Source organism: Hemitrygon akajei, chromosome 17, assembly GCF_048418815.1.
Source record: "Hemitrygon akajei chromosome 17, sHemAka1.3, whole genome shotgun sequence".
Classification (NCBI taxonomy): domain Eukaryota; kingdom Metazoa; phylum Chordata; class Chondrichthyes; order Myliobatiformes; family Dasyatidae; genus Hemitrygon; species Hemitrygon akajei.
This window is the reverse complement of record NC_133140.1, coordinates 12830309-12857167: the sequence shown is the minus strand read 5'-3', so window position 1 is coordinate 12857167 and position 26859 is coordinate 12830309. Positions and strand designations below refer to the sequence as shown.

The 26859-nt window shown below is 46.7% G+C and overlaps 1 protein-coding gene across 13 annotated transcripts in view; it reads left to right on the top strand.

Annotated features, from left to right (window-relative positions):
* mtss1lb (MTSS I-BAR domain containing 2b) overlaps positions 1–26606 on the top strand; it is a 189218-nt gene extending 162612 nt beyond the window's left edge. For 10 of the 13 annotated variants that reach the window (XM_073069691.1, XM_073069697.1, XM_073069693.1 and 7 more), the window contains 3 exons: positions 5239–5415; positions 7642–7807; positions 16938–26606. In XM_073069691.1, coding sequence (XP_072925792.1) covers positions 5239–5415; positions 7642–7807; positions 16938–17686 — 1092 coding nt within the window. In that variant the 3' untranslated portion in view covers positions 17687–26606. Of the gene's footprint in view, positions 1–3892; positions 4079–5238; positions 5416–7641; positions 7808–16937 lie in introns of all 13 variants that reach the window. The other 3 variants (XM_073069688.1, XM_073069686.1, XM_073069687.1) reach the window with 1 other exon arrangement.
* Positions 26607–26859: the final 253 nt, after the last annotated feature.

The window sequence follows — 26859 nt, the reverse complement described above, 5'->3', positions numbered from 1 at the left end:
CATGTCTTATCCTCTTGCTCTTCATATACTTGTAGAATGTCTTGAGGTTTTCCTTAATCCTGCCCGCCAAGGCCTTCTCATGGCCCCTTCTGGCTCTCCTAATTTCCTTGTTAAACTCATTCCTGTTAGCCATATAATCTTCTAGATCTCTAACATTACCTAGCTCTCTGAACCTTCCGTAAGCTTTTCTTCTTGACTAGATTTACTACAGTCTTTGTATACCACGGTTCCTGTACCCTACAATTCTTGTCTCATTGAAATGTACATATGCAGAACTCCACACAAATATCCCCTGAACATTTGCCACATTTCTTCTGTACTTTTCCCTGAGAACATCTGTTTCCAATTTAAGCTTCCAAGTTTCTGCCTGATAACCTCATAATTCCCCTTACTCCAATTAAACACTTTTCTAGTTTGTCTCTTCCTATCTCTCTCCAATGCTATTGTAAAGGAGATAGAATTATAATCACTATCTCCAAAATGCTCTCCCACTGAGAAGTCTGACATCTGACCAGGTTCATTTCCCAATACCAAATTAAGTACAGCCTCTCCTCTTGTAGGCTTATCTACATATTGTGTCGAGAAGCCTTCCTGAACACACCTGACAAACTCCATCCCATCTAAACCCACCTCTTTTGCCTCCCTCCCTGTCCTTTCTGAAACATCTAAAACCTGGCACTTGAAGTAACCATTCCTGCCCCTGAGCCATCCAAGTCTCTGTAATGGCCACCACATCATAGCTCCAAGTACTGATCCACATTCCAAGATCATCCGCTTTGTTCACAATACTCCTTGCATTAAAATAGACAAATCTCAAACCGTCGGTCTGAGCACGTCCCTTCTCTAGCACCTGCCTATCCTCCCTCACACACTGTCTCCAAGCTTTCTCTATTTGTGAGCCAACCGCCTCTTCCCCAGTCTCTTCAGTTCGGTTCCCACCCCCCCAACTATTCTAGTTTAAACTCTCCCCAGTAGCCTTAGCAAACTTCCACGCCAGGATATTGGTCCCCCTGGGATTCAAGAGCAACCTGTCCTTTTTGTACAGGTCACATCTGCCCCAAAAGAGGTCTCAATGATCCAGAAATCTGGATCCCTGCCCCCGGCCACACATTTATCCTTATTCTATTCTATTCTATTCCTACATTCACTGTCACGTGGCACAGGCAGTAATCCCGAGATTACTACCTTTGTGGTCCTGCTTCTCAACTTCCTTCCTAACTGTCTGTAGTCTGTTTTCAGGACCTCTTCCCTTTTCCTACCTATGTCATTGGTACCATTATGTACCACGACCTGTGGCTGTTCTCCCTCCCACTGCAGGATATCTTGGACACAATCTGAAACATCCCAGACCCTGGCACATGGGTCCACAGAATCACCTGTCTGGCCCCCTAACTATAGAGGCCCCCATCACTGCTGCCTTTCTCTTCCTTTCCCTACGCTTCTGGGCCACAAGGCCGGACTCTGTTGCTTCCCCCAGGTAGGTTGTTCCCCCACCTCCCCCAGCAGTACTCAGACAGGAGTACTGATTGTTCAGGGAGATAGCCACAGGGGTACTCTCTAGTACCTTCCCCTTTCCCCTCCTGACTGTGACCCACTTGTCTGTCTCCCCAGGCCCCAGTGTGACCACCTGCCTATAACTCCTTTCTATCACCTCCTCGCTCTCCCTGACTAGACGAAGGTCATCGAGCTGCAACTCCAGTTTGACAGACCGGATGCAGATATGGCCGTCCGTGGGGCTGGGAGACCCCGGAACTTCTGACACCGAGCACAGAACACTGGCCTCACACACGTACTTACTTTCCGCAACTAACACAGGTAAGATGTCACCCATTTCACAGAGAATGGGGCAACGAACACTCCCCACCATCAAGAAGAAGAAGAGAGAGAGGGTAATCACTCTACTACAGAGAACTCCTTCCATACATCTGCTACAGTGAATTCCTGATGTTCCTTCTCTCGCGATGCCTCAGTCGGCAACACCGGCCTAGAATAGGTTGTCCCTGGAGGCACCATCTTCCAAGCCATGCCTGGAGAATGTTGGAAAAGGATCAGCTGGTCAGCTCCAGGAGCAGGAACTCACCAACATTTAAAAACTGCAGTTTGAATGCTTTTGCAGACACACCCCAGCAGCCTTGAAAAGGAAAAGACAGAAACAAAGACAGGAATTTAAGCTGTTTCCGCAGATGAGCTCAAAGAGGCAGATATCTTAACTCCGTCTCAGTGTACTATCCTATCTCTTGACACAGACAGGAAAAGGCCATTCAACCCATCAATTCCATTCTAGCACTGAATTAGAAGGCAGCTGTAGTTGCTTTTTTCTCAGTTGCTTTACAGCTAATTGAATTCTATTGATTTCAGCATAGTATTCTGTTGATTTCAGCATTAGTACTCGATTAATTTCAGCATTAGTATTCTGTTAATTTCTGCATTTTACTCTATTGATTGTAGCGTTAATATTCTATTGATTTCAGTGTTAGTACTCTATTGATTTCGACATTAGTACTCAATTTTTTTCAGTGTTGGTATGCTCCCATGTTCCCATCATAGAGAACCTTTGGCAAGAGAACTCTAGCTTCCCATTGCCCTTGTGTCTCCTGACTACTCCTGAATTCTGTTGCAATGTGGTGGTAAAGGAGTGAACTCAGCTCTAATTTATGATTTCACTTCTTCATCCCAGGAAACTGTTTCTCTTTATCCATCTTATTAAATCACTTTTCAGATATAACCCCTTGATCAAACCACCTCTAAAATGTTGTGCCCGAATGAATGTAATTTATGTTGGCTCTGCTTCATTAGATAACACCTCTGTACAATTCTATACTGTGCTACTTGCCATGGCTAAAATATCCTCCCTAGAGTTGCAAAGTGTTTTCCATAAATCAATATCAAAATAAGGATCAAGCAATATCAAAACAGATATCACAGAATATTCAAAGAAAGGGCAAATTCAGTCACCAGAAGAAAAGCAAAAATGTACGCGCAGAAAAACACAGAGAATAACAAGATATTAACGTTTAAGTGTGAAACAGTAGAAATATAGTACAACTGGACTCTTGGTACTAATAATTGGATTCATTATGCATAAATAGCCTGTTGACGTAAAAATATCATGTACCTTTTGCAAAATCAAGATGACGCAAGTTGTGTAATGTCTGACGGAATGACAGAAGGCTTGGCTTCAAACAGAAACTTGCTGAAGAATTCACTGGTGAATACTTTGAAAACTTACAGTATTTAGCTGTATCCAGAAGGATGTAAGGTTAAATAATGAGTTGGAGAAGGTTTGTTGGGGACTTGGATAATGTTCCTCTAGTTTTGGAGACCCAATGGCTTGTAGTAGTGTTTCAAGAGAAATTTTTTGAAAAACACAATACTTCAAAAAGCACTTACCGGTAGTCCTTTGATTGGCTTTAGCTGTGGTTGCTCTGATTGAAGAAGGCTTTGCTTTAAGATTTGAAAACTTTGGTATATCAAACAACACGATCTCTTGCCCATTAGTGCAGGCAAGTCACTTACGAATGTGGACAGTTTCACCTTGCTTCAGCTGAACTGTCTTCAACTTGCAGCCTTTGTGTAGTGAAGGTGTTGTGAATTCCATATAGGTACCAGTTTCAATGCATTTGGGTCAGCTATCTCACACCTCCAGCCCATGTCTGATCAGAAACCTGTGTATGAATTTTTCTGGGGAGAAATCTTACCAAATCAACAGGTTGCACCTTTAGCCATCTTCCCTTGGTATCCAGTGTTTGTACTTGAACTGTTGGTTGTGCATCTGATGCTTTTGCATGGAAGGCCCCTGATTAAGTTGCGTTTTTCTGAACCTTTTTCTTGCAAACCATCTGACAGCTGTCCACTTATTGCTTGTGTTGACAACATGTTCTTCCATCTGCAGTTCATGCCTGGTTATGTACATTGCCATCTTCCTAGTGAGTGCTGTTCACCTGCGTTATTCGGCTGTGCTCCCACCATCCCTGACAGCAGGTTCGGTGCTAGGCCTGGCCCTGCTGTTTTCCCTGATAACCGTCCCTTTAACCACCCCCTTCAAGCTAGCACTGCCTCATCGATCCCCAGCTGGAAGGTTGGTTTGTTCATTCAATTTACGCTCACCTCTCATCATGTTCTCCTCATGCTTTTGCTGCTCTGCCCCCATCGCTTGCATGCATGATCTCAGAATCCACTGCACGTTAACACCTTTCTTATGCCTGCCTATTTTAATAGGGGCGCTTTAATTGAGGGGCAGCCTGAAATTAATTGTAATTGGAAACTGGAATGCAGCCAATTCAATCATGATCTGTGGTGGAGGCAGCTAAAAATTCTGGGGCAGGGGGTCTCTGCGGAGGAGGATGGTCAGGGGTGAAGGGGGCAGCTTGAAGATGGAAGAAACAGACAAGAAGGAAAAAGTAGCAGAGTAAAGATACTAGTGATCCCAGATTCCAGAAGAGATGAAATTTTCTGGGAATGAATATGTTTTCTCTCAGTACTAGCCAGGAAACAGCTTACTATGTTGCCAAGTTTGTATCCCCTGCCCTACATTTCGACCATCCAGACCAGTTTCTGCTGGTCAAGCAAGATACAACCACCTACCCCTTACCCATAAAAGCAATAACTGCAGGAAAGTATGAACAAGTGAGACAGCATCCACAGAGAGAGAAACAGAGTTAACATTTCAATGCAGTAAAGCATGAACTTCATTTCTCTCTCAATAATGCTGAGTATCTCCCATATCATCATCTTTTACTTCAGATTTCTGGAGTTCTTTGTTTCTTTTGACCATGTTCATTTAAAGATAAATGCCTGGTATTTGGTAAGCCACTCTTGCTCCATATTGCCCTGGGACGGAGGGTGATAGCCCTCCCCAGTCAGTGTACAAGTGCTGTCAGCACTTGCAGGGCGAAGAAACAACAGGTATAGGAGAGCAAGGGTTGTGTATCAGGAGGAAATGATTGCCGAAACCCAGGTGAACTGAGGTGGCTGAAAGCAGTTGACTGGGCAGTCTGTGAATAGGTGAGCAGGGGGAGAGGGTAGGCTTGAGAAGTTGCTCCAGGTGCCAAGTGTAAGCATTATTGGAGCAATTTCTGGTAACTCACCGTTAAGCAAACCCAGAATTTCTTTATTACTTACATAGCTGCCTTGCTACGATATCTCAATCAAATTAAATTCTCCTCCTCCCTGTGGCGGTGAATTTCTAGTCCCCATGTTCACTTCTGTATTCACTGTGCGTTTGCCTCAACTTTCCAGGACTGGTCAAAGCCCGGGCCGTACGACCAGCCGGTAGTGAACACTTTACAGAAACGCAAGGAGGCAGTCGAGCGGTACCGCGAAGCAGAAGCGGTCTCGGCTGCTGTGGTCTATCCAGGAATCAGCATCGAGGAGGGACAGAGGCCTCGTGTGACTGCAGCATCACTGGCTGCTAAGGTACTGTACATGACAGTACTGAATATCACAGATTTAGATCTAGTCTATCACAGTACAGTGGGCAGTATTTCACAGTATAATGTACAGAATATTACAATGTAAAGTGCTAGTATTACGGTACAAGGTGCAGTGTTTCTTTAAAGTTCAGTATATCACAGTACAAAGTGTGGTGTGTTAAAATGCAAAGTGTAGTATATTCTGATACAAGGAGCAGTGTGTCACAGTACAACCTACAGCACACTCTATCACAATATCAGGTACAGAATAAGGTAGAGTATTTACAATATAAAGTCCAGTATATCACAGTGTCATGAATGTCAAGGTGTAGTATGTAATGGTACACAGTGCTATAAATCACAGTACAGGGTATAATTCATTACAATGTAAGGTACAGTATATTATAGTTCAGGGTGTAGTGTATACAGTAGCACTATATCACAGTACAGAGTAGAGTTTGTTATGTTTCAGGTTACGAGCGCAGTATATTAAAATGCAGGGTGCATTATATAACCATACTATCACTATTTGTAAGGCTGAATTTGGAGTGTTGTGTACAGTTCTGGTCACCGAATTATAGGAAAGATATCAACAAAATAGAGAGAGTACAGAGAAGATTTACTAGAATGTTACCAGGGTTTCAGCACCTAAGTTACAGGGAAAGGTTGAACAAGTTAGGTCTTTATTCTTTGGAGCGTAGAAGGTTGAGGGGGGACTTGATAGAGGTATTTAAAATAATGAGGGGGATAGATCGTGTTGACGTGGATAGGCTTTTTCCATAGGAGAGAGGAGAGATTCAAACAAGAGGACATGATTTGAGAGTTAGGGGGCAAAAGTTTAAGGGTAACACGAGGGGGAATTTCTTTACTCAGAGATTGGTAGCTGTGTGGAACGAGCTTCCAGTAGAATGGTAGAGGCAGGTTCGGTATTGTCATTTAAAAAAAATTGGATAGGTATATGAACAGGAAAGGAATGGCGGGTTATGGGCTGAGTGCGGGCCAGTGGGACTAGGTGAGGGTAAGCATCAGCACGGACTAGAAGGGCCGAGATGGCCTGTTTCCATGCTGTAATTGTTATATGGTTATATTTGATGTAGGACATAATCTGTAAATTGAAGTGTCATTTTATACACATACCCACCAAGTTACATTGCAGTCCAAGACGTCAGGAGCATGCTTTCAGGATAAGCTGTTTCCAGCATTAGCCCGTGTTGCGGACACGTCTGCTGTGTGTAATTAAGCCCCGCAAGTTCCTTGATACAGAAGTAAACCAATCAGCCTCTCAGTTTGTTTGTTTAAATCAAAGACTACGTACCTTCCAAGTGGCTGATACCCTGAGACAGGCTGTATTTGGAGCAGCCTCACCAGATCTCAGAATCCATTACCGATTCCCACAGAAAGCCCAGTTCAAGTTGCTTTACATTCATGCTTCCTTTATAGGCTGCTCACCGGAGCCAGAGTGAAAATCCCTGGTGGAGCAGTCCCACGTGCACTCGTAACGTCTGCTGATAAATTGTTTTATTCATGAGACTGGTGTTTAATTAAGTTGGATTCTTGGTTGTCCCCCAAGTGTGTCTAAGGACAAGAAGAGCACTGCAGTCCAGATCCAATCCACCCTTGTCATTCTGATCCAGTTAAAAGAGACAGGATGGCCCTTTAAAGGTGCTGAGGAGCGTTCAGGAGCGAGTTATCAGCTAGTTGAGCGGTGTCGCAGCAACAACCTTGCATTCACATCAGTAAGACCAAAGAATGAATTGATTGTGGACTTCAGAAAGGGCAAGATGAGGAAACACACCAGTTCTCATGGAGGGATCAGAATCAGGTTTAATATGTTGTGAAATTTGTTAATTTTACAGTAGCAGTAGAGGAAAAAATCTGAATCACAGTAACTATATAGAGTCAATTAAATAGATTAAGATAAGTGGTGCAAAAAAGCAGAAATAGAGTAGTGAGGTGTGTTCATGGGTTGACTGTTCATTTAGGAATTGGTTGGCAGTTTTTATTATTAAGTACTGCAGTGTACCGCTGCCGCATCACATCAAGTTTCACTGTAAGTGCCAGTGATGCTAATCCTGATTCAGATTCTGATACTATGCTGGTGTCTCAGAGCCGATGTTACAAGAGGGGAGGAATCCAGCAGGAACAATCCTTTCAAAGCTAGTTGCATAAATGGGCAGAGGGAATAAGGTAGTCACTGCTAACTGTTTGTTGTGCCTCCTCCCTTGAGTAGCATGGGGAGGAGATCTCTACGGCAGCCAGTGACCTGGCCATGGTGCTGACTCGTGGCCTGAGCTTGGAGCACCAGAAGAGCAGCCGTGACTCTCTGCAGTACTCCAGCGGTTACAGCACCCAGACCACAACGCCTTCCTGCTCCGAAGACACCATCCCTTCTCAAGGTACTTCTGTCAGGAGATCTGTTTGTGCTCCCTTTCCTGGTGTTGGCCCTTCTGCGCAAGTGTCACACTACGTGTCCTGCTTGCTCACTCGCTGTGTGATGTAGCTCGGTGGTTACCGCTTTCTGCTTTTGGTTAAGGGATCAGCGTCTGAGCTGGTCATACATGAATTGGAGTCTCACTTCTGTTGACAACATTGAAGATATAATGATCTTGCCAACACTCCAACTTCAGTAACCACGCTAGAGATATTGGAACTTTATCAGCCCCCTATATTCAGTGATTCACTGTCGCTCACATAAATACACAAATGTACTGTTAAACCAGCAAACATAACTTTCAGTGACTACGTTACTGCATTTTTTTTCTAGAGTGTATTTTGTTGCATAAGTGAACAGAGTTACTGCCCTAATGACTGGCCACACAGAGCGAAGGGCAGCACAGCACAGGAACAGGCCCTTCAGGCAATGATGCTTGTGTCACAAATTAAACAAAATCTTTAAACTTTCCTCCTCTCACTTTAAATGCGTGTTCTCTAGTGTTTGACATTTCTACCCTGGGAAAAAGATTCTGTATACCTCTCAGAGTTTTATAAACTTCTGTCGCATTGCCCCTCAGCCTTTGAAACTCAAGAGAAAACAGCCCAAGTCGTCCAATTTCTCCTTATACCTCACACTCCCTAATCCAAGCATCATTCTGTTAAACCATTGTGCACCCTTTCTAAACCCTCCACATCCTTCCTGTAACAAGGTGACCAGAATTGCACACAATGCACATATATCCTAAGCAAAACTGCAGTGTGACTCCTTGACACAGTTACTCAATGCCCTGACCAGTGTAGGCAAGCATGCCACATGCCTTCTTTACCACCTTGTCTACTTGCATGGCCACTTTTAAGGAGCAGTGGACTCGGCCCATTGTGCCCATGCTGACATTTTACTGATCTACACTGATCACATTTTGCATTAGAACATATCCTGCTATACGCCTCTGCTCGCTCCTCGTCCTTCCCTTACCCCCATGGTCCACTCTCCTATCAGATTCCTTCTTCTCAGCCATCTACCTCTTCCATCTATCACCTTCCAGCTCTCATTTCAGCTCCCCTCCCCCAGCCACCTTCTTATTCTGACTTGTTTCCGCTTCCTTTCCAGTCGTCTGAGAAGCAGGCCACTCATTCCCCTCCATAGATGCTGCCAGACCTGCTGAGCTCCTCCAGCACTTTGTGTGCGTTGATCTAAATGTCTCTTAGTAATAGTATCTGATTTCACAAGCTCCCCTGGCAACATGTTCCAGATATCAGCCATTCTGTATAAAATAAACTTATTCCTCAGATCCCCTCATCTTAAACCCGTGCCCTCTTATTGGAAATCAAGTTCTCAGGTTCAGTGAGTGGGGCAGAAGAGACTTGCTACCAGTAAGTAGGTCAAGTATTAACTTTCAATAACCCTTCAAGCTAATCTCAGTTTAGCTTGAAGGGTTTCGCACCCAAAGTGGCAGGACAAAACAGACACTAAGCATACTGCTTACCGTTTCCGTGCATCCTCAACTACATGGTCCACAGGAACCCCGAAGTTGACAAGAGGCCGCTAGATTAAAACTCTACCAGTACCGTGAAGTCATTAGCTAACAGAAGCTAGCGGGAGTGGTTGCAATGCTCCTTACACAGACCAATCTCTGCCTTCCAGAGGGAGTGACTTTCAGTGAGCTAGTACATTTGATCTTACTCCAACATCCACGCCTTGAAAGTCACAACACTGTGACACTCAGGGTAGTATCACCTCCACGGACTACACACAAAAAATAACTTAGCCCATCAGTTACTACCCAGTTTGTTACAGTGGTCCACCAGCCTCCCAACAACTCAAAACCCACGACTTATCCCCCCAGGGTGTGGCAGTTATGGAGCTGGCCCCCTACTTTCCTGATCTTATTTACAGACTACTATCATATGATCAGCCACGTGAGTAATGTACCCAAACTCACTCCTGATCAATCACAGCACACTCCACAAGCAGTCCACGGGGCAGCTTGGTCTTACTGCATCCACAATCTTTCTGACTCGGCAATATGCCTCTACCCTGTGGGCAGGGTGTTCAGACAGGTTATAAAGGCAATGTATATATGGTATCATTACCCCTGAGAGCAATGCCCATACCATCCCACAAGAGGCCACAGGTAGGCCCGGATATCATATGTCCAGAATGTACTGTTTAGTGTCCAGAGTTGTGCCCACCTTTGCGGCACCATTTGGCATCGCCACAGTCATCCCAGGACGTGCTCCTGCTCAGACTCGCTGTGCCCCACTGATTGTTTGGACCTGTGCTCATCGTACTGCGTGCTCCAGCACCTCTTCTCCCTCCCTGCTGATGAGAGGGATTACTATCTGGGTCAGGATCTTGGAATTAGACAAATCATAAGTAGGGAAGTAAAACATTTACTCCAACGGCAGGTTACGAGACTTGCGTTCCTTAAGGCCATTCCCATATGACGAGGCAAGGTTGACTGGAATGGACTTCCACCAAAACCTGAGAAGCTGAACAAGTTCCTCCTACAGTCCCGTTCCTCTTCGTTGAAGGGGATCAGTATCAGTGTAAATGAAGCCCTCATGTTGACCCAACGGTCCAAAGCATGGGTGTCAATCTGCAGACTCGTATGCCATCTGTAGGGATGATTTGTAGGATATCACATTGACCACATCATCGCCATTGCCATCAGCTTTCACCACTTTTTCCTTGTGTAGTGTCAGGATACACAAACTCATTCCCTCCTAGTTAGTCACTGGGTATTTAGACAGACCCCCCCTCCCAGTAACACCACCCATCACGTACTCCCAGGTCCACAAACCACAATCTCCCTGTGACCCAGTGGGTGTTCCCCAGTTCCTCCTCCAGCTCCAGCTCTTCCTCCAAGGAGGGTTCAACACTGCCAAGTGCCAAACCACCAGCCAGGAGTTCAGATTGTTCGCAGTCTGCTGTAGAATACTCACCATCCCTGAAAGGTGCAGGTGGGAGTCAGCAACTTCATCTGCTCAATCAGCCCTGCCACTGGTGGGCAGTAGGAAATGTGCAGCACCCACAGAATGCCGGATTCATCTCCCTCCAAAACAAATTTAATCCATGCTCTCAAACAAGAGAAAGTCCGTAGACACACACAGGCACAGGCGTAGACACAGACACAGAGTCACACGCAGATACACATGGACACAGACATAGTCACACACAGATACACATAGACACAGACACAGAGTCACACACAGATACACATGGACACAGACACAGAGTCACACGCAGATACACATAGACACAGACACACACAGTCACACGCAGATACACATGGACACAGAAACATGCACACGCAGATACACATAGACACAGACATATGCACATGCAGATAGACATGGACACAGACACATGCACACGCAGATACACAGACACAGACACATGCACACGCAGATACACATAGACACAGACACATGCACACGCAGATACACATGGACACAGACACACAGAGTCACATGCAGATACACATAGACACATACACACAGAGTCACGCAGATACACATGGACACAGACACATGCACACGCAGATACACATAGACACAGACACACATAGTCACGCAGATACACATGGACACAGACACACACAGTCACACGCAGATACACAGACACAGACACATGCACACGCAGATACACATGGACACAGACACATGCACACGCAGATACACATAGACACAGACACACAGAGTCACGCAGATACACATGGACACAGACACATGCACACGCAGATACACATAGACACAGATACACATGGACACAGACACATGCACACGCAGATACACATAGTCACAGACACACACAGTCACACGCAGATACACATAGACACAGACACAGAGTCACACGCAGATACACATGGACACAGACACAGAGTCACACGCAGATACACATAGACACAGACACACACATGCACACGCAGATATACATAGACACAGACACACAGAGTCACACGCAGATACACGTAGACACAGACACACACATGCACACGCAGATACACATGGACACAGACACACAGAGTCACACGCAGATACACAGAGTCACACGCAGGTACACGTAGACACAGACACACACATGCACACGCAGATACACATAGACACAGACACACAGAGTCACGCAGATACACATGGACACAGACACATGCACACGCAGATACACATAGACACAGACACACACAGTCACACGCAGATACACATGGACACAGACACATGCACACGCAGATACACATTATCACAGACACACACAGTCACACGCAGATACACATAGACACAGATACACAGAGTCACACGCAGATACACATAGACACAGACACACACAGTCACACGCAGATACACAGACACACAGAGTCACACAGATACACATGGACACAGACACATGCACACGCAGATACACATAGTCACAGACACACACAGTCACACGCAGATACACATAGACAGACACACAGAGTCACACGCAGATACACATAGACACAGACACACATAGTCACGCAGATACACATGGACACAGACACACAGAGTCACACGCAGATACACATAGACACAGACACACATAGTCACGCAGATACACATGGACACAGACACACAGAGTCACACGCAGATACACATAGGCACAGACACACAGAGTCACACGCAGATACACATGGACACAGACACACAGAGTCACGCAGATACACATGGACACAGACACATGCACACGCAGATACACATAGACACAGACACACATAGTCACGCAGATACACATGGACACAGACACACAGAGTCACACGCAGATACACATAGACACAGACACACATAGTCACGCAGATACACATGGACACAGACACACAGAGTCACACGCAGATACACATAGGCACAGACACACAGAGTCACACGCAGATACACATGGACACAGACACACAGAGTCACGCAGATACACATGGACACAGACACATGCACACGCAGATACACATAGACACAGACACAGAGTCACGCAGATACACATGGACACAGACACATGCACACGCAGATACACATGGACACAGACACACACAGTCACACGCAGATACACATAGACACAGACACACAGAGTCACACGCAGGTACACATAGGCACAGACACATGCACACGCAGATACACATAGGCACAGACACAGAGTCACGCAGATACACATGGACACAGACACAGAGTCACACGCAGATACACATGGACACAGACACAGAGTCACGCAGATACACATGGACACAGACACAGAGTCACACGCAGATACACATAGGCACAGACACACAGAGTCACACGCAGATACACACAGACACAGAGTCACGCAGATACACATAGACACAGACACATGCACACGCAGATACACATAGGCACAGACACAGAGTCACGCAGATACACATGGACACAGACACAGAGTCACACGCAGATACACATGGACACAGACACAGAGTCACGCAGATACACATAGACACAGACACATGCACACGCAGATACACATAGACACAGACACACAGAGTCACACGCAGATACGCACAGACACAGACACATGCACACGCAGATACACATGGACACAGACACACAGAGTCACACGCAGATACACATAGACACAGACACGTGCACACGCAGATACACATGGACACACACACAGAGTCACACGCAGATACATATGGACACACACACAGAGTCACACGCAGATACACATAGACACAGACACATGCACACGCTTAGACACAGAGTCACACGCAGATACACATACACAGACACATCCACACGCTTAGACACAGATGCATGCACTTGCACACACATGCATAGACACAGACACACATAGACACAGACATGACACTCTGTCACCAAAGTGCCACATCTCATGCAACATTTGGAATATGGCGGGGGGAGGGTGTAGGGCGAAAGACCACACCCCATGGGAGTGGGGCAGAAGGGGCCACTCATCACCGCACCTCTGCTGTTGCTAAAGGTCCATGAGTGCCCTTAGCAGAGCCTCTAGTGAGGGATGTAGGGAACCCTGAGTGGAATGTGAGGAATCCTGCATATAACCATATAACAATCACAGCACGGAAACAGGCCATTCCGGCCCTCCTAGTCCGTGCCGAACACTTAATCTCACCTAGTCCCACCTACCCGCACTCAGCCCATAACCCTCCACTCCTTTCCTGTCCATATACCTATCCAATTTTACCTTAAATGACACAACTGAACTGGCCTCTACTACTTCTACTGGAAGCTCATTCCACACAGCTATCACTCTCTGAGTAAAGAAATACCCCCTCGTGTTTCCCTTAAACTTTTGCCCCCTAACTCTCAAATCATGTCCTCTCGTTTGAATCTCCCCTACTCTCAATGGAAACAGCCTATTCACGTCAACTCTATCTATCCCTCTCAAAATTTTAAATACCTCGATCAAATCCCCCCTCAACCTTCTACGCTCCAATGAATAGAGACCTAACTTGTTCAACCTTTCTCTGTAACTTAAGTGCTGAAACCCAGGTAACATCCTAGTAAATCATCTCTGCACTCTCTAATTTATTGATATCTTTCCTATAATTCGGTGACCAGAACTGTACACAATATTCCAAATTTGGCCTTACCAATGCCTTGTACAATTTTAACAATTTTAGGAGAGAAGGAGCTCTTATCTGGGGAGGGCTTGGAGAATGAGCCTTCTCCTTTAACAGCCTCCTTGCCTCTCTCCCCTGACAGTGCTCCCAGCATCCCCCCCCCCCCCTCCACACGGCATATAGGTGGGAGTGGGAACCCCATGTACTTGCTCCCTCAGGACCCCAGCTCTCAGCAACACAAAAACAGTTCCTTATGGGTCACGCGAGGCCCTCCATCCCCACATTGCATGTCTAATTTGCCCCACCTGAATACGGGGACGTTTCCCTGCATACTCTAATCCCTTCAATAATCTGATGGCAGTGTTTATGGTACTTCTATCGCTGGTTCCAATAAGGGCAACACCATTCCCTTTACATGGAGAGCTGCTGCCTTAACTAAATATCCCTCCATGGTTGAGGTTAACCTACGACCCTGTGGTGGGTTCTGCTGTCATGATAGATTCCTGTGGCCAGAGCTGTCTGATGGAGGGTTCTGCTACCTCCTTCAACTGTGCTGCACTCCTCCCGCGGCTGCAAGTCCCACTCAAAGTGTGAGGGATACCTCACCTTGACTATTACTCTGCCCCATAGTGATTCTCTGGGGACAGAATAACCTCACTACCAGTAAGCGGGTTAACTATTTACTTACATGACACTACCCTTTCAGTAAACACTTCAAATACCTATCTAAACTGAGCGCTCAAAGTGGCGGGACAAAACAGACGCCAAGCAGACAGACAGTGGCAAATACTTATCCAAAGTGTGTGCCCTTACTACAGCACACCCCTACCGTTCACTGTTTCCACAGCACTCCCGACTATCTGATCTGCGGTGATCCAGAAACTGCAAAGAGACGGCATGGTTTCTGCACACTGGGTTTAAACTCTGCTAGTGCTGTGATGTCGTTAGCTAGTGGGAGGACTGCACCACTCCAATCCCCACCTCCCACGAGGCTTTGACCTACAGATAAGTTTGACACTGCAACACCTCTTGTTTTTGATACCTCTCCTGGGGGGGGGGGGGGGAGGCCAGTATTCTAAATCTTTAGCTATCTGTGCCTCTCATAAGCTGATATGCTTCTAATCAAGTCATCCTCCAGCGCCGTTGCTATAGGGCAGACCAGCCCAGCTTGTCTGTTGTCTCCCCATGACTGAGATCCACCCATCAAGGCACCGTCCTCTCTACGCTCTCTCCAGTGCAACCACACCCTTTCTGTAGCTTGGAGAAAACAATACTTGATGTGCAGCCGACTCAGTGTTTTGTGAAATTGCAATCTAAGGCCCAAGGAACAGAATTAGACCATTTGGCCCATCGAATCTGCTCTGCCATTCCACCCTGGCTAATTGATTTATTTTTATTTAGAGTTACAGTGCAAAACAGGCCCTTCCATTCCAACGACCCCCAGCATCCAATCTATTTTACGTTAGCCCAATTACTGAACAGCTTACAATGACCAATTATGTTACTAACTGGTACATCTTTGCACTGTGGGAGGAGTCCAAAGTACCCGGAGAAAACCCCGGTGGTTCACCAGGAGAACATTCAATTTCCTTACAAATGACACTGCAATTAAACTCTGAGTTCTGGAACACTCTCGGTGTGCTAACCACTACACTACCGAAATATCCCTCTCAACCTGTATTTCCTGTCTTCTCCCTGTAACATCTGATGCCCTGACTAATCAAGAACCTATCAACCTCTGCTTTAAGTATACCTAGTGCCTTGGTCTCCACAGCCATCTATGGCAATGAATTTCACAGATTCACCACTTGGCTAAAGAAATCCCTCCTTGTCTCTTTACCAGAGGGATATTCTGAGACTGTACTCTCTGTTGCTAGGAAATATCATCGCCACATAACAATACATCCCAACTCCTATATTCTGTGCCCCAGCGTATGAAGGCAAGCATGCCAGATGCCTCCTTTTGTACCCGATCTACCTGTGATCCCACTTTCACTGCCTTTCTCAACAATTAGCTGGGCAAGTGTGTGTTAATTCACTCAGCTGTTCTGCCTCGATCAGTGCTCATGGTGCAGTGTTGTTGATTCAGCCCTTTAGGGAGCGACAGCGTGACGTGGCTGTGGTAGAACTACTGCCTCACAGCAGCAGTATGGATCCAGGTTCAGTCCTGACCTGGGGTTTCGTCTCTGTGCCAAGTCTGCACACTCCTCTTGTCACCATAATAGCCCCCCCACCCCCCCCGTAGGTGCTCCTGATCCCTCCCACACTCCAAAGATGGAAGATTTAATTGACTGTAGTAGTGGTGTAAGTGAGTGATTGATGGTCAGTACGGACTTGGTGGGCTGAACAGCTTGTTTCTGTTCTGTATCTCCCATTTGCAGCAAAGAGTGGTGTGTCTCTCTGGTCCCTGTTCAATCCTTTACATTCCCACGAAAGCTTATGCCTGAAGTATTTTCTCCAACCCCACTGACAGTGATGGAGCCACTGATCATGCCCTTTGCCTCCTTCCCCCCCACCCCCCACCCCACTACAGTTTCAGATTACGACTGCTACTCCGTCAATGGCGACGTGGAGACAGATCACCAGAGTGAGTTCGACAGGTCATCGACCATCCCACGGAACAGTGATATCGCGCAGAGCTACCGCAGGATGTTCCAAGCTAAACGGCCCGCCTCAACAGCCGGGCTGCCCTCAGGGATCGTGTCGGGGCCCTCAGGGGTCACCCCCGGGGTGGCCACGATCAGACGCACCCCCTCCACCAAGCCCTCTGTGCGGCGTGCCCTCTCCAGCGCCGGCCCTATTCCCATCCGCCCACCGATTGTGCCGGTGAAGACGCCCACTGTGCCGGACGGCCAGCTCCCCGCCAGAGTGGGCAGTGATGAGAGTGTATTTCTCATCGACGACGCCTCGCCCGGCACCCTCGAGCACGTCAAGGCCTCGCCCAAGCGGCTGAGCCTGCCCAACGCAGCCTGGAGTGGGGCCGCGGCGGAGATCTCCGTCTACCCGGGAGGCCACATGTCGAGCGAGGAGCAACAGCAGCTGGCTGCCAACCGCCACAGCCTGGTGGAGAAGATCGGCGAGCTGGTGGCCAGTGCCCAGGCTCTGGGTGAAGGACAGTTCCCCTTCCCCTCGGTGCCCCCCGCCTCTGACGACAGCTTGAGCCTCCCGTTGCCCCCTGTCTCCCCCAGCGAGGCCCCTGAAGACATGCTGACTGCCATCCGCCGGGGCGTCAGGCTCAGGAGGACCGTCACCAACGACAGGTCCGCGCCCAGGATTTTGTGACGGCGGAACCTGGGGCTCCAGGACTGGTTGGTACTGGCAGGCAAGGAGATCGAGCTGGGCCGCAACGTCTCCTAAAATGAACCCTGTGTGATACGATGAGAAGATCGAACCAAAAGACCCTGAACTCTTACTTAACAAATCTGGTTTCCAATACAGTGCCATGAACTACCTTAAACCAAGCAAGAACAACCTTCTGGTGTGGCGGAACAGAATATTTTAAATTAAGATGTGGCAGGTTTTAAATGCGTGTATTATGTTCGTTAAAAGAGGAATTTAACATTTTGTTCTTTAAGATATTCTATCAGCCGTTTACTGACTCACTGTGTGACTCTTTTTTAGCTTTTGCCGTATTTGACGCAATGCAGAAATGTTCTCTAATGTGCTCCGTGTAGCTTCAAACACTGTGGTGATTTGCAGTCATCCTCAATGTGCGTCAGTCCTCAATGTGCAGCCCCGGAGTCGCGGAGGAATGAGAGAGGGCGGGGTGGGATTGGGCGGGGGAAGGATGTCCAATGGGAGAAATAGTCTGCTGGTTCAGAGGAAGAGGTGCAGGTTGCAAATTCCTTTGGTGCATCGCGCTTCCCTTGCATTCGTTCATGTTGTTGGGGCTGCTTCAAGATCATTTTTGAACATTAGACTGCTCCCCATCCTAACCAACTTGAAGCTGGAAGTTCTCTGTCTTCTTGTGAGTCCCAGTATTCTTCACATTTGCAATTGGATTTTTCTGCAAGCGATTGTCCAAGCAGCTGACCTTAGCAATCAAAAATCAAACCTTTGCAGCCCTGCTGAATGGTGCAAATGGATTTTGGTCTCTTCTATGGTAGACTTATTTTGACACTTGTAGTACTAATATAGTGATTTTCAATTGAAAAGGCACCCCCGACCGATAGACGGGTAAGTCTGAATTAGGAGGTGAACCTGACAGTTCAGTCACTCTCTGTTACCCTTTTAGCAGTCCTACCTGTTGGATATTTATTTGTAATAGACTCTCTTTTCACCTTTGGGGAAGCAAGTGGAGTGATATCTTGGGGGTTGCATCTACCATAGCCTTTCGTTGATGTAGATTTGGCCATTTCCCCGAGTGGATCTCCAGAGATGAGCTAGAGATTTGATGCACAATTATCCTTACTGGGGAGTGTTGGTGGGGAACAGCATCCATTGAACATCTAACACAGCTTTATTTGCCAATGTAGTTACCCAGAAACCTGCCAAAATTTCTCAAAATGATTGCAGGCCTGTCTGAGGGTAACTTCCTTTTAGATTGTGCACTGTGTTTTTTTTGTCTTGAGGCAATGGGTGAAAAAGAAAAAAACTCCTCATTAAAACCAGCCTTTCAGGTTGCTGTTGATGTGGAGAACAAAGCAGTCCAGCCAGTAAGGTTTATTATTGTGTGTGACTCACCTCCTGCATGAAAGGTGCAATTTCTCCCACAAAAGTGTACCCTCTGCTGCTTGTTCCAGAGCCAAAAGTGACTACTAATTATACAGCAAAAAACAAGTCCCAGGATGATTTCATAGAGTTGTACAGTGCAGAACCGGCCCGTCACAACCATGGTGACCATTTCCCCCGTACTAGTGTACCAGTTTAAGGACTGTATCCTTTTACACTTTGCCTATTTAAGTGTCTGTCTAAGTACTTGATTGTATCTGATTCTATCGCCTCCCCGGTAGCACGTTCCAGATATCAACTCAGTGTATCAAATGATCCCTTTTAAAATTCCTACCTCCCACCTTAAATCCAGGCACTCTTGTTTTTGATACTCCTATCATGGGAAAAAAGACTTTGACTATCTCTGCCTCTCATAACCTTACCTACATCAACCAGGTAATCCCTCCACCTCCTTCACGGAAAGCAAGCCTAGACTATTCAATCTCTCTCCCATGAGTGAACTCCTGCAATCCAAGCACCATCTTGGGGAATCTCCTCTCTACTTTTTTTTTAGCATTATCACAGCTTTTCTATGGTGTGGTAGCACAATATTCTGAATGCAGCATTACTAGTGTTTTGTGAAGGTGCTACATAACATGTCAACTCTTCTGTGTCCCAGCCCAGGGAGGCAAGCATGTATTTGCCACCTTCACCACTGTATCCAGGGTGTATACACCTGATTTAGCAAGCAAAGCAGAAATACTCCTGCCAAGTCACATTCAGAGCTTTTAAGGGGGAAGATGAAATCTTTAGCCAAAAAGATAGGTTTTAAGGAGCATCTTAAAGTGCAAATAGTGGTAGAGTTGTTTAGAATAGGAATTCCAGAGTTTAAGTTCTTGACAAGCAGAGGTAGAACAATTAAATGTGGGCATGCTGGAAAGCAGAGCTGGTGATGTGTGGATAAGGAGCATAGAGGGATCTTGGAAGGTATGGGAACAGGAATGTGAGAAATCAAGGCATTACTTAACCAAAGTCCAGAGAAGGTCATCATCTAAGGGGTGAAAGAAACTTGGTGCAAGTTCGGTCACTGGGAGATTTGTATTGGTTCCTGTGTGTGGAACGGAGATCAGTTAGAATAGGGAGGGTCGCCTCCGAAGTGCGTCATGACATATCCAACTGAATCCTCCTGGAGGAGAAGGTTTTCGCTGTAGTTGGACTGAGGTATGGTTGAAACAGATAATGTCAAGGATTTGGAAATGTTTGTTCATGGTGATGGTGTACTCTCACTCTCACTCTCCTTCGGAAGGGCAAAATCCTCAATCCCTTTCCACGGATCCGAGGTCCACATTCCCACTGCTATTGGAATCCTGTAACTGTCCCGTGACTCTCAGTTCCAGTACCCAGATCACCGAATGCAAGAGAGGAGAGTGGGTTAAAATATTACTGGGGTTAGGAGAAGGAAAGTGACCAGCTGCAGCTGACACTCCAAGGCAGTAACCAGCATGTACTGTGTTCGGTGTTATTGAAGTAAAGCTGGGAGTACACAGTCTGTCAAAGACTTGAAAGGTTAACTCTTTCTTTCTCTGCAGCTGCTGGCTGAACTGTGAAGTGTTTCCAGTATTTTTGTTTTCAGTTTAATTTTTACTTGCTGACTATTGAGAAACCCCTAGTTTCTCTTTGAGCAGTACAGTCTGGAGAGGTTATCCTGTGAGGGCATATGTTGCATTTCTTTCCTCTTGTTTGCGTGGTCAAGAATTTCCTGGATGTGCCCAGGAACTGCTGAAATTACCTATTTAATACTACAGAGTTGACTGGTGTATGGCACAGGGTCTATCAAAGGGCCCTCCACACCTGCTGTTTTATTGGGAGGCTTGAAATAGGACCAGCATTTATTCCATTTCCTCCAGTGTTTTGTGTGTGTTGCTTCAGATTTCCAGCATCTGTGGACTTTCTTGTGGTCAGTAACTCAAGGGTAAGGGATGATGATTTTGGTATGGTTGCCATGAGTAGCAGGAGCAAGTCCTTTTGTGAGGAAGGCGACCTGGAAATCTGTTACAGTGATACTAGCTGAAGCATAGTGGCTGGTATACGTCATGAGATTGTCAATGCTGTCTTGAATGATGGACTAAGGATCGGATTGGTGCATTGGCCTATTTTTTGTAATGTAGTGCTTTATATTTCCGAAGAGCACTAGTCTGGATTATGTCCTCAGATATCTGGGAAGGAATTGGACTAACATCTTGACTCAAAAGCTAGGGAACAACCTTTAAAGCCAAGGTTCACCTCAGTACTGGAACCCAAGAGCTGAAGAATGTTCTGGTTAATGCTGTTGTTGAACGGTGGGCAAACATCATTGTGATGTGCAGCACAGTTTTAGAGCAAAGCTTATACTCTAGATCACACTTAAATGATTGCTTAATTGCAATTTTAGTATTTATTAGCTAGATATTTGTGAAATAATGTGTGAGAAGTTGTATGATTCATTAGACATTATATAATCCTTTTATCGCTTGCAGGGAAAAGAGGTTTTTAACATTATATAGAAGTTTCCAGAAAATGAAAATTGTGATTTTTTTTTCATATTAGCTTTTTAGATTTTTTTTCTGAAAATCTCCAAATGAACATTTTGACACCTGCCTGAAAGGCGCTTGTCAGTTTATTTGTGCTAAATGCCAAGTTTGATTCACCCCGGCCAAGGCTGAAGCAACACAGAGGAGGAGGGGTGAGTGTACACCAGCAAGATGCCAGCTCCTGTCCTCGTGCTCACAGTCTAAAGGACACGCAATGCGCTGCGCATGCTGCAAACTGGAGTAACTGAGCAAACTGCTGCTGGAATTCAGCGGAAAAGCAGCATCTGTGGAGTCTTGACCCAAGACCGCCTGATCCAGTGAATTCCTTCAGTAGTTTGGGCTTTGCTGGTGTTGGCAGTGTTGTGCCACGCCAGCCAGAGTTGGACGCGTACAGCTGTTTCTGTGCCTGGGAGCATCTCATCCGGACAAGCACCCGGGACCATTACTTGGGCAGGGATGAACTTGGACGAACATGTTGATCTCTGGCTGACATTATCGCTACCATATACCCTCTCCTTAGCCTTCTGCCCCATGCTCACGATGGGATGAGCTGTAATGGCCCATTGCTTCACTGTGAACCACCCTAAGAAGAGTTTATAAATGTTTAGATGCAAGTACGTAAACTTACATTACTATCCATGTAAGTGACCAGTTCAGTCTTCAGCAACGATTGTTTAATTTTAATTCAGCAGGGTGAGAAAGTAATTAAATGGAATAGAAATGAACCTACCTGGAGGAAATGTTGATGCTGTGACTTTGGGTGACCTTTGTAACAAGGGTCATTGTGATGGTTCAGAGTCATGTGATGCTGGGCTCTGTATTAAACCTTGTCTCATGGCTTTCAATCTAATAAGCTCACTTTAAGCAATGTTTTATATTGTTACATTTGTGCAATAATTTAATAAATACATCAGGATGCAAATTCCTCATGACTTCTAGTATGAAGGATGTGCTGGAGTCAAAGTAGTTGTCCAGTTATTAAGGGTACTTCACCAATGGAATTTTATTTCATTTAGGTACATTTAGGTTTTCTGACATTTGAGCTCCCAAAGGTGGGCTGTGGAATTTGGATGGGCCGCCTCACTGGAGAGGCAAAGACTGGGAGGTAGGACTGTAGGGATGGGGTGAGGCACGGTGGGGGGGGGGAATGCTGGAATATAGGGAGAGGGCAGGGTTTGATATGCAGGGGTACAGAGAAGCCAGTGCTTGAGGGGAGGGATACAGGGAGAGGACAGTTTGGAATGGAGGCGGTACAGGGAGAGGACAGGTTTGGAATGGACGGAGTACAGGGAGAGGACAGGGTTTGGAATGGAGGGGGTCCAGGGAAAGGACAGGGTTTGTAGGAAGGGGATAGGGTTTGGAATCAATGGGGTACAGGGAGAGGACAGGGTTTGGAATGGAGGGGGTACAGGGAGAGGACAGGTTTGGAATGGACGGAGTACAGGGAGAGGACAGGGTTTGTAGGAAGGGGATAGGGTTTGGAATCAATGGGATACAGGGAGAGGACAGGGTTTGGATGGAAGGGGTACAGGGAGAGGACAGGTTTGGAATGTTGAGGAACAGGGAGAGGACAGGGTTTGGAATGGAGGGGGTACAGGGAGAGGACAGGTTTGGAATGGAGGGGGTCCAGGGAAAGGACAGGGTTTGTAGGAAGGGGATAGGGTTTGGAATCAATGGGATACAGGGAGAGGACAGGGTTTGGATGGAAGGGGTACAGGGAGAGGACAGGTTTGGAATGTTGAGGAACAGGGAGAGGACAAGGTTTGGATGGAGGGGGTACAGGGAGAGGACAGGGTTTGTAGGAAGGGGATAGGGTTTGGAATCAATGGGATACAAGGAGAGGACAGGGTTTGGATGGAGGGGGTACAGGGAGAGGACAGGTTTGGAATGTTGGGGAACAGGGAGAGGACAAGGTTTGGATGGAGGGGGTACAGGGAGAGAGATTTTGGATGGAGGGGTACAGGGAGAGGACAGGGTTGGGATGGAGGGGTAAGGATGAAGTCTGGTTAATGTAAGGGGAGAGAGCAGAGTTTGGAATCAATGCGAGGGAACTACCTCAGTTTGAATCTGCCCAAAGTTTGTTATGCAGGTGATACTCGCTTTTCGGGAGAGTCAGGAAATGGTCCTTTGGAGAAGGTGCCAAAGGTAATAATACTCACCCCCCATCACCGAGGCAGAGCGGACACATCATGTTTTACACAATGGTTCCTGTATAATTGTGTTCACCTGTAAAGCCCTTCTTTTAGCTATTTCCTTTTTCCTTCACATGAGGATCTGACTGTGAGTGAATTAAGGTGAGAGTGGGAGGGGTCAGGGTTGGAGATCGAGTTGGCAGTGTGGATGAGGCTGGAGTGCTGTGTGATGTATCAGTGGTTGAATGGAAAGAGCAGGCCTGGCAGGGAAAAGGAGAACAGCTGGTTATTATTGGATATGGGGAAAGCCCGGAGGAATTTCGTCATTTAATATGAAGTGTTTATGACCGTTAAACCGTGACTGTGTTGAGCTAAGCACTACAATTTGCGATGAAAGGAGCCTCAGAAAGGCAAGCATTGCTGTATGTTGCTGAGAGAGCCAACTTGTGTGTTGTTTTGTGAGATTTTGAGACTGTTGGCTGCACTGCAAATTGACTATTATCTTTTGGTCCATACTTTAAGTGACCAAGTAAGCCAGCATTTTTTTTTGTGTTGGATTGTGTTCTGTGTTTGCAAAGTAGTATGCCTAGGCCAGGAGCTGTTGCTTGGGCAGTTTCACTCCCTCCCAGCAGTTGGCAACATGGACCAGCTCTCTTTTGAGAGAGATTTCTTTAGTGAGGATGCAAAAACAAAGACAACCGTGGCACGGTGGAATCAGCCAGGTTAGAATCAGGGCGAGGAGTCGGGCTATCTGTTCACAACCAACAGGGTGATTGCCGCTCCTATGTTTGTCTTTCTCCTCACCTGGGGTTGCCTCACGGCCATGTCCACGTCTCCAATCCCTCTCGCCTTGATATCTCAATACTGTTCTACACTGGAGAGCTCAGGCTGGGCAGTTGCATAGATTAGAAGGATGTGGGCAGAACTCAGGCCCGAATGGGACTAGCTGAGGTCGCCATGTTTGAGAGGGGCCATAGGCTCTGCTTTTCCAAGCTCTAAATATCATCATTGCCGTGTTGTACAACATAGGTGATCATAGTCTATGAACATGATGTTCTTGGCAAATTCTACAGAAGTGGTTTGCCATTGTCTTCTCTGGGCGGTATTCTTACAAGACAGATGACCCCAGCCATTATCAATACTCTTCAGATCCTGTCTGCCTGGCATCTGTGGTCGTGTAACCAGGATTTGTGAAATGCACCCACTGCTCCCATGGTTTCGCATGACCCTATCGGGGTGGGGGGTGCTAAGCAAGTGCTACACTTTGCCCAGAGGTGACCTGCAGGCTAGCGGAGGGAAGGAACACCTTGGACCTCATTTGGTATCTCCACCCACCATCCCTCTTTGAATATCAGTTTGTTTAAAAGATGCTTCTGGATGAGTTCAATGGGCGCTGGCCGGGGTCGGGGATGTTCAGTGTTGTGCTCTGTTTTAACTGGCTGTTTCTAGTTATCTGAATTACATCCAACTTTCAGGATTTGGGGGGAGACAGGCTGAGGAGTTTGGAAGTGGGCAGTGGTTGGAGTTAGCCAACAAGGCAAGAGGAAAGAAATGTCAAATGTGTCTGTTTATTTAGTAAGTACATTTCAAGTAGACAGGGCAGGTGGTGGGAGCGTGGTGTAGTACAAAATTCTGGGGTGTGGGGATACTTCTGCTCGGGTACAAGTGGCCGAGCTTTGTTCTCTGACAGTGCCATAAACTTAGATGTGTCTGCTGTCACACAGAACGACCGCCGGCCAGGGAAAGCTAGTCTAAGGATTGGGAGCTTGTAAGAGCAGAGAGACACAGACACTGGCCAGTGCCTTAATGCGAAGGGGAGATCATTTAACAGCAAACACTGCCAGGTGGGTAGTAGGTGAGGCATGATCGGAGAACTGGCAGGTACCTTAGTGCTTCTGAGTGAGTAGGTGGAAGATCAGTTAACATCCTGGAGAAGAACAAAGGGTAAAATCAAACAACTGCCTGAAAATCTGACCACGAAAGCTCCCTCCCACTTTATGATGCTCCTTCAACTCGCTTCTCTGACATCTCCCGTGTGTGGCTTGGCCTCAGTGTTTGTCTTTGGTGCTAAAGGCATGCAAAATACCATCAAGAAATCATGGGTTGCTGGGGTGACTGATCTAACTGACAGAATGGCAGGCCATGGAGAAAAACTAATTTAAAATCCACAGGGGCCAGAGGTTTTGTGCACTGCCTCTTTCAGTTTCAGATTGCCACTTGCCAGAAGTATTTCTGGAGTCTAGAGGGTAGTGTTGTGGTCTGAAGAACCTCTGAAGATGTGTTGGAAAGGAATCACTCCGGCGATGGCAAAGGACTGAGAAAGCTTGCTGTGTAAACACAGGGCTCAGTTTGTCCGGCCGGCCAGCCGCTTCCGGCTGGGACACGGCGCAGAATTCGCCAGCCTCCACTCACATCGCACGTACCCAATTCCGCTACCGTGTACCCACCTCGCAGCACCAGTGCGAGGAGCGGGGCGGCGATTCTCCCAGCTGTTCACCTCCACCGTCACTGAAACCGTTTCAAAGAGCTTACAATCTCTATCATGACAGCGGCAGCTTACTTAATGTTCTTCCATTTCCACTCTCACAACCCCCCACTCACACACACGTACGCGTGCGTGCACACGCACGCACACACAACATCTTTTGTACAGACAAGATAAAACAAATAAATAAACTGAAATTATGTTACTGGTGCTGTTGGTAACCGTCATTTAATTTATTTCAGTACCCATCCTTCCCACCCCATTTTGTGATGTTATAACATGTAAATTTGTTTACTCTCACCGCCTGAAGCCTCAGCCGCACTGTGATGTTTCCAGTATTAATAAAGCTGTGCTGTACAAACCTGCCTGCCGGCCGGCCTACCTTCCTTCTCCCATCTGTTATGCCTGCACTGTACTGCTGCCACAGAATCACGTTACAATACACCTGATTGTGATTCTCACACAGCCTCTGTTGCCTGTCCAGTTTTCCCCATACCCATCCTTTCTGTTCGGAAGGGGAACAATGGAGCAGTTTTCCTGTGGTGTGTAATGATCCAGAGCGTAAGCTCTCAGTAAGTGTATGAACTCCTGAGCACATCGATCGAGAGGATCTCTACA